The sequence below is a fragment of the Marmota marmota genome, unplaced genomic scaffold, assembly GCF_001458135.2.
Source record: "Marmota marmota marmota unplaced genomic scaffold, marMar, whole genome shotgun sequence".
Classification (NCBI taxonomy): domain Eukaryota; kingdom Metazoa; phylum Chordata; class Mammalia; order Rodentia; family Sciuridae; genus Marmota; species Marmota marmota.
The window spans coordinates 5,916,955-5,925,764 of NW_026000242.1; the positions used below are offsets into that span (position 1 = coordinate 5,916,955).

The following is an 8,810-nucleotide window of genomic DNA, read 5'->3' on the forward strand; positions in this document are numbered from 1 at the left end:
GGAAGAAAAGAAGAAGAAGAAGAAGAAGAGGAGGAGGAAGAGGAGGAGGAGGAGGAGGAAGAAGACGGCAAACTCTTATTTGAGCTGATTGAGTCTTTCCTGACCTGGACCCTGTTTACCCTCCAGCCCCATGCTCCCACACCCCTCAAATCCAGTCTATGTACTACACTTGCTGAGCATTTCCCAGTTCCTAAATGCCCCCAGACCTTGTGCACAGCATCCCCTCTGCCATTCCCTATAGTGTCTTCCCAACCAGCTGGTAGATGTTTCCTTTCCTTTAAGACTCAGATGAAACTTTTAAACAGTGCTGGCAAATTCTCACCTTCTGCCCTGCATAGAGTTGGGCACTCTTTTCTCTGTGCCCCTCTGAACCCTATACAGATATCTGTCCTAGTACTTGTAGCAGTCTATGGTTTTCTTTTTCCATGATGGTCTGGCTTCTTGGAGGCAGGAACCATTTTTCATTTGTCTTTGTAGGCATCTTTTGTACCTAGTGATGTCTGGCACCAAGAAAGTGTGTGATGTATGTATTTAGAGTGGATAGAGATGAGTGAATGGTATCATACAGGCAGAAGTGCCTCTGGAGGCCCTATTTGGCATTATGATTATATAGCTGAATGTTCTAGCATTTTTTAAAAAAAATAATCACTTGCTCATAGAAAAGACAGGAGCCTCTAAAGCTTCTTATTTCTAGGTCATTTTGTAACCCAAAATTTAAAATAGAACTGTTGATGTGAAAAGGAAATTGAAAGTAGTGAAGTATAAGCCTCTTCTCCCACCCACCTTAATCTGCATATCAAGGGGCAAGCAAGTGGGTAGGACTTTACTTCTCAATCTAATGGGGACAGTGTCCCTGTGTCCTGATGTGAGGTGGAGTCTGGGCTTCTCCCTCTGCTTCCTGACCTAGCTGCTGCTACTTGGCACAGAACTGAAGGGGTTCTCAGCTCTTTTCTGGAGTACTGAGACCTCTCATTGCTTTTCCCCTTTCCCAAGCCCTGATTCCAGAAATCCCTAGACCTGAGCTCCTGGGCGGGAATCAGCTGGTGATCATTGTGGGGATTGTCTGTGCCACTCTCCTGCTGTTCCCTGTTTTGATATTGATTGTGAAGAGGACCCACTGGAATAAGAGGTACAGGGCTTTTCCTCTTGGGTTGGGAGGCTGGGGATGCAGGACTGCCTCTAACTCAACATGGAAATGAAGTGATAGGACCCAACCTGTGCCATTCTCAAAGGAGTAGGTATTTTCACAGAATCAAATTATTATCGCATTAGATTTCATCATAGATGGCTCTATTCGTTTGCTCACCTGAAAAGATTTGGACATCCTACATCATCCTCACTGGTGTTATACAGAGGTTACAAACTTCCTTACAAATGGAGGTCTAAGTGGAGCATAATTTCGAACATAAATCTTGGCTGGGGTTATGGCTCAGTGGTACAGCACTTGCCTACCATGCCGGGTTCCATCCTTAGCACTACAAAAAAAAAAAAAAAATGCACATAAATCTGTGCAAGAACTGTATCATTCACTACTTGAGAAGAAGGATTCTTATATTATCCCCACTATACACTTCATATTGAAGTTTAGATCTTGAGCGTTGCCAATGGTATTATTTAAAGAACTATATTCTAATTCTGAGAGGCTGTTTTTGAATGGATGACCCTAGGTTCTAAATAAGTTATTGTCAAATGTGTTTTTAAAGGCCTGAAATTTTGTTTTTAAAGACCCTCAGAAATTCTCCCAGGGTCACAGAAATACCCACATGCTCTAATGTGGATGCTAGAGTTTCATTGACTGTAGGCAGGTTCGTGTCCCTCAGTTTACCCAATTGGAATATGTTGGTAGGGCAAGTTTATTCTCTTGTTGAAATCATATCAGTGAGAAAGGGCCCTGCAAAGACCAAGTAATGCTGACTTTTTTAAAAGTTTAATACTGGAATCAAACCAAGAACCTGGCACATGCTAGGCAAGTGTGCTACCACCAGACCCATAATGCTGACTTTTGAGTGACCTTTCCCAGTAGAATTTGGATTCTACAGAAATTACATGTGCCTGCTAAGTTTGCAATCCCCAGGTCTCTCTGGTTTGGCTTGGAACTTGGTTGACCTCTCTGAAGGTCTTTCCTCTGGGCAGCTGGGAACATAGAACCAAGAACTACACATGTGGTTTTCACTATCAGCTTAATTCACCCTCATCAGTTTCCCTCAAGATGAAGGGCAGCATTTCTCTGTCTGGTAGTTTATTTTAATGAAATATTAAAACTGATCTGCTGAGATTTGTGCATAAATATGAGTGCTACAGCTGGGTGCAGTGGCACATATGTGTAATTCCAGTGGCTCTGGAGGCTGAGGTAGGAGGATCACAAGTTCAAGGTGCCTCAGCAAATTAATGAGGCCCTAAGCAACATAGACTCTGTCTCAAAATAAAAAATGAAAAAGAAAAAGGCTGGGGATGTGCCTCAGAGGTTAAGCAGCCCTGGATTTAATCCCCAGTACCAGAAAAAAAAAGTGTCTAGTTAACCAGTGTCTTTCCAAACTTAGGCTATAGTGGCATCTGTTTAAAGGACAGAAAACATCTAAGAGTTTAGGCCCAAGACAAATATTTATAGACTGACATTTTTAGTTTTCATTGTCTGGGCTGCAGATATTATTTCTTTTAACAATCCAGAAATTTCAAAAGGGCTGGGAATGTGGCTCAGTGGTTAAATGTACCCCCCCCCCCCAAAAAAAAGCACTGTAACATTGTTTATAAATGAAAGGTTGGGATCATCATTACTGTCTATCAGAAAGGCAAGGCAATGATTCAGTGAATGGTAACAGTGGTAGGTAGGGTCTTTAAGATAAAGGAAATACATAAATATAGACATTTCCAACTGTCTATGTTTATGCATTATTTGATTCATTTTACAATGAGAATATACAACTTTACAATCAGAAAATGGGATTGAAAAATTTCCACTTTGAGACAGATATATATATATATAAAATAAACCATATATATATATGGTTTATTTTCTAGCTTATACCTGATTTTTCTTTTCTTTTAAAATCTCTGCCTCAGGCCAAAACAATAAAAGAAGTATATTTAGTGGCAGTTGCAGAAGGCAAATGGTCAAGAGATCTGAGATGAGTGGCCAGGGCTCACAGCCAGGGTGAACTGCTCTCAGGGAAAGGCTAAGAAGTCTTTGGAACTGGGATCTTGCCTAGTGTGTGCTGCCCCCTGCTGGTTCAGATACATATTCCTGGTCCTAAGAAATGCCCAAAGGATGATTAAAGTCAAGTGGATAAAGTTGAATGGAGTGAATGAAAGTTCATTCACTCAAAATTGCATCTCCCATTAGGGACAGAAAGTTGTTGGAGTGATAATAGAGAAGGTGAAGCTGATTTTCAGCCCAAACCATCTCCAGAATGATTTCTTTTTCTTTTTTTAAAATAATTTCAGTTGTAGATGGACACAATGCCTTTATTTTATTTTTATGTGGTATTGAGGATGGAACCCAGTGCTTCACATGTGCTAGGCAAGCACTCTTCCACTGAGCCACAACCCCAGCCCCCAGAAGAGTTTCTTGCTCTCCAGTAAGAGATGCCCTGAGTATAGGAGTCTGGAGAGAATGATTCTTCTGTCAGAGTCTCTTTCCTCACAAGGCAGTGTGGGGCGGGATTGTGGGGTGGGCTCTCATATAGGCACGCATGAATTAATGGTGTTCACTGGTTAATTCCATGTGCTTTTCACATGCCTTGCAGTTCACTAAATTCTACAGCCTTTGTTAAAAGCCTGGAGAACATGGAGAAGGCCTATCCAGAGGTAAGAGAATTCTGCCTTTTGTTCTCTGAAAGGGACTTGGATGCATGTGTGTCCAGCATGAAATACTGGGGTTGATACAGGGTGTCCTTATCATTGTCATTCCCCTGGGAATCATGTATTATCCTTTGTGTGTCTCAGCTCACAGGCCAGTGCTTGCACACAGCAGCAACTCAGGAAGGCCCTATCACTGCAAAAGGGGTGGTTGAAGAGTGATGGGACTGGGCAGGCTGGGCCAGACCAGTCCTGGGTGGCAGGTGCTGGTAGCAGGCTGAGGAAGGGGCACTGGATTTGGACTCAGAAACCAGCACCACCTCCCAGAACTACCTCAGCAAGTTGAGGATGAGGATGAAGATAATCTGCCCTGCCTCCTCCTCCGTGTCGTTGTAAGGCTCAAATAAAATGATAGGCAGCTGAACCTGGTGGTGCATGTCTGTAATCCCAGTGACTTGGGAGGCTGAGGCAGGAGGATAGTGAGTTTGAGCCCAGCCTCAGCAATTTACTGAGACTCTGCCTCAATCAATCAATTAATAAAACGGGCTGGGGGGTATAATTTAGTGGTAAAGAGTCCCTCAGTTCAATCTCTAATACCAAAAAAAGTGCTTCATAATACATGAGGCATTGAGTAAATATGAGGGGAAATTATGATACATTCAGTAGTTGAGGAGTTAATGGTTAAGATGAAGTATTCAGGAACCTTTAGAAAAAGAGGACCAACAAGAACGTCTCCCTCTATACTGGTCTGTAACAGAGTTATAAACAGGGACTGAGAGCCAGGTGCAGTGGCACAAGCCTGTAATCTCAGCGGCAGTGGCTTGGGAGGCTATGGCCGGAGAATCACAAGTTCAAAGCCAGCCTTAGCAATGGCGAGGCACTAAGCAACTCAGGGAGACCCTGTCTCTAAATAAAATACAAAATAAGGCTGGGGATGTGGTTCAGTGTTCGAGTGCCCCTGAGTTCAATCCCTGGAACCAAAACAAAAATGAGTGACTGAGAAATGGATTGATAGCTCTGAACTACTATTCTCTTTTCTTTTTTCTCCTCCTCCCTTCCTCTCTCCTTTCCTTTTCCCTAACTTTTAGAAACTCTTTGAATAGTTACCTTTCTGTCTTTTGTGCTAGTTTTGTCCCAAGAAGACTTTTTCCCAACATGGTGCAGCAGCCTCTAGAAGCCCAGAATTTGTCATTGGATGATATTGTTTTTCCAAACGGTGACAGGACTGTGAATCACTAAGTGCCACCGCCTCACAGATGTGAGATTCAGTGAGGGCTGTCCCTGCCATATAAACCCTCCGAGATGATGACAATTAGCTGCTAATCAATGCCATTCTGCTATGACTCTAATTAGAAGGAAATGTCCACAGAATACAAGTAATTTAGCAAGATAAGGGGTCCCTGCTGCTAACTCCATGCCCAGTGAAGCGAAGAATCTCAACCCTTTGCTGCTGAGTGCTTTCAAGCCTAAAGGCTGAATTATGGTTCTTGACGATCATTCTCTGGCTCTCAGTAACCCTCTGAACTTACGCATTTGGATGGCTGATGCCCTGTGAATGGGATTGGGTGGACTTATTTCTGGATATGAGATTTGCTTGATTTTTAGGAATTTTTTACACTTTTTTCTCCCTCTAGAAACATGTTTACTCCTCTATAACTACACAGGAAGTGAGGGAGGAAGAAGAACCAAGTGGGAAATCAGAGGCCACCTACATGACCATGGTGAGGATGGTTCTGGGCCACAGAAGGGGCTGGGAAGGGTACGGCAACCGTGGGTGGCAGATGTGTGACTAGATCACCCAGGGAGGCTGTTTGCTGAGGACAGAGATTTTTCTAAGTAGTAGGAAGTCAGAGAAAATAAACTCTGCTGGATAAAAGTGTCTTGTCAAACTTGTCTTCATACCCAATTTTGAGGATTAAAGTCATCACTAGAGGTGGCAAGTGACTTCACTGGGAGCAGGGAGAGGTCTTTGCCTCATTAGCACAGCCCTGATTAAATAAGACCTAATAAAGAGAGTGTGTTAGGATCCTTGGACAAGTATTACTCTATAAGGGATTATTTTTTTCTATCAAAAGGCCAAAGTAGAGTCCTTTGACCCTTGGAGTTTTCAATTCTGTGCCTTCTTAATGCTTTTGCCTATTCCGCTGGCATGCAGTCTGCATGCTGAATTTCAGAGAATAGCATGGAGTCTGATTCCTACTTTTTCTTGGCTCAGACTTCTGTGGCTCTGCAGTGAATAGGGGTAGGGACAAAAGGAGTCAGCTGGCAATAGCTCGATGCTATTTGTAGACTAATTATAGGCACCTGGCCCATGAAGGAGCAGTGTTCTGCTGGGGTCAGAAAGGCTGGCTTCCTGTGCTATGGAATGACGGGTTGTGTTTGTTCTTGTCATTCCGTCCAGAGGACACATGACTCCCAGCTGACTGCAGCAGAGAAAATGTGAGATCAGGGGAGTGTGAGGTCAGGGACCTGGCCTGGTTCCACCAAGTGAAACATGAGTCCTGCTCTGAAGATGCTGTTGAATAGACTCATTTTTTTTCCTACCTCCTTCCCCCGTTATTGCCATGTGATGCTCCAGTAACTGGTCGGGCCTCCCTGGCCTTCACAGACCTGCTGATGTGGCTCCTGCTGGGTGTGTCACCCACTAGGGTGTTTGCAGAAGGTCTTAAGGTGGAGATGATGTAAGAGTGACAATGCTCTCATGGCTGCCTTCCCCATGTATCACAACTCCTGTGGGGACAGCACGTCTCCTTGAAACACATCTAATAGAGGGTGGGTGAGGAGAGGCCAGGGCCACAAACTCAGAGGCCTTCAAGTTAATTGAGAACATTCTATGCCAAACTAAATAAGCCTGTGGATGAATTCTGGATTGCAGGACACTTGGATGAGACCTCAAGTGCAGAGGTGTTCTCTATAGAGAGCAAGAGTACAGAAACTCGGATTTTTTTTTTCTACCAGGGATTGAACCCAGGGGGCGCTCTACCACTGAGCTAAATCCCCAGCCCTTATTTTTTTTTTTTATTTTGAGCTAGGGTCTTGCTAAGTTACTGAGCCTGGCCTTGAATGTGCTTCCTCCTGCCTCAGTCTCCTGAGTTTTTGAGATTACTGACATGCACAATTATGTCTGACTAAGAACCTTTGATTTTTGTTGTTGTTGGCTTCAATTAAATTTACTTAAATGTGTAGTTATTTCTCTGTATCTGTGTTTTCTTCATCCATGGATTCAACCAACAATGGACTGAAAGTATTTGGGGAAAAGTTGCATCTATAATGACATTTGCCGACGGTTTTTCTTGCACTGTTCCCTAGACAATACAGCATAACACTAATTTACATAGTATTTCCATTGCATTAAGTATTATAAGTAATCTGGAGATGATTTGAAGTGAACAGGAGGATGGATGTAGGTTATATGCAAATATTACAACTCCTTTTATATGAGGGAGTTGAGTGTCCCTGGATTTTGGTATTTGTGGATTCTTGGAACAGATCTCCCATAGATTCCCAGCACCATGCTGATCTCCCTTTCTAAAGCGGGACACACAATGGTTCAGATTACAAGCTTTGGAGCTGGGTACACCTGGCTCTAACTCCTGACTCTTAGCAGCAAGATGTTAACTTAGAGGCAGGTCATTTAGCCTCTCTGAACCTCAATTTCCTTATCCTTAAAATGGAAATAATAATTCCTACCTTCCCAGGGGTGAGGACCAAATAGGACAATGCATGTGAAATTCAGTACAGGGCCAGGCACATGAAAACAGCTTTCCTTCCTTCCTTCCTTTTTTTCCCCCTGTCCTGGGGACTGAACCCAGGGTCTCACACATACTAGACAAGTGCTCTAACACTGTCACTGAGCTGTTTTTCTAGCCCTGAACTACTTACAGTGCTTTGCTTTTTTCTTCTCTTCCCCCACAGCACCCAGTTTGGCCCTCTCTGAGGTCAGTTCCAGCTGGGGGAATTCCAAAACCAGAGCATGCTTTTTGAGAAGAAAGGAGAGTTTCCTTCAATTTAGCAGCGGCAGGGACTCTGTCCTCCCTCTGTGTTGCTGAGATACTGTACCAGTTATTTCAGACCCCTGCCCTCCAGGTATCCTTGGCTTTTATCAAAGGGCTGAAGATGGAGGGTTTGGAGTCTGGCAGAAGGACTGAACAGCTCTGGAGGAGCAGGCTCTGCTGAGGAGAGGGAGAGAATGAACTTGGCTGGCTAGAAGGACCCAGAGGAAGTTGGCTGAGGCACTGTGGTGGCCTCAAGCACTCCATCGGATCAGACCCGTCATATGGACAATGTGCTTTGTGGTTGAGCTACTGAGAAGAATCACAGAGATAAAAACCAATGCAAATGATTCCATCAATAAATGATGCCTAAATAAACATGGTTTGTGAAAATCATTCATTCTTATGCCCTGCCTGAGGGGTAAGTGGAGTTTGGGTAAGGAATCCATAGTTTGGAACTCCTGGAACAACTGTAGCACCTGGAGGGAAGCCTCATGGTGACTCTGCATGCTGGGCTGGTGTTGGTCCTGGGAACATACAGCAGGAACATGTTGGAAGTGAGGTCTAAGCACAGATCGGGGATTTGAACCAGTGGTTCTTCCTTCCACCTGGGTATTAGCATTGGTCCTTGCAGGGCCTCACCATAGGCCTCCTAATTCCTCATGGAGTGTCTTTTTTTTTTTTTTTTTTTGGTANCTGGCTTCCTGTGCTATGGAATGACGGGTTGTGTTTGTTCTTGTCATTCCGTCCAGAGGACACATGACTCCCAGCTGACTGCAGCAGAGAAAATGTGAGATCAGGGGAGTGAACCCAGGGGTGTTCAATCACTGAGCTACATCCCCAGCCACTCCCCTTTTTATGCATTTATTTATTTATTTTTATGTGGTGCTGAGGATTGAACCCAATGCCTCACATGTGCTAGGCAACCACTCTACCACTGAACTACAACCTCAGCCCCTCAGCCCTTTTTTTGTATTTTATTTAGAGACAGGGTCTCACTGAGTTGCTTAGGGCCTCACTAAG

The 8,810-nt window shown here is 43.9% G+C and overlaps 1 protein-coding gene across 4 annotated transcripts in view; it reads left to right on the forward strand.

The window, feature by feature from the left end:
- The window catches only part of Jaml (junction adhesion molecule like), a 33,239-nt gene extending 25,074 nt beyond the window's left edge, over positions 1-8,165 (forward strand). For 3 of the 4 annotated variants that reach the window (XM_048795907.1, XM_015489809.2, XM_048795908.1), the window contains 4 exons: positions 994-1,129; positions 3,744-3,804; positions 5,430-5,516; positions 7,711-8,165. In XM_048795907.1, the coding sequence (XP_048651864.1) occupies positions 994-1,129; positions 3,744-3,804; positions 5,430-5,516; positions 7,711-7,779 (353 nt within the window). In that variant the 3' untranslated portion in view covers positions 7,780-8,165. Of the gene's footprint in view, positions 1-993; positions 1,130-3,743; positions 3,805-3,942; positions 4,188-5,429; positions 5,517-7,710 lie in introns of all 4 variants that reach the window. The other variant, XR_007344577.1, reaches the window with a different exon arrangement.
- The last annotated feature ends 645 nt before the right edge of the window (positions 8,166-8,810 follow it).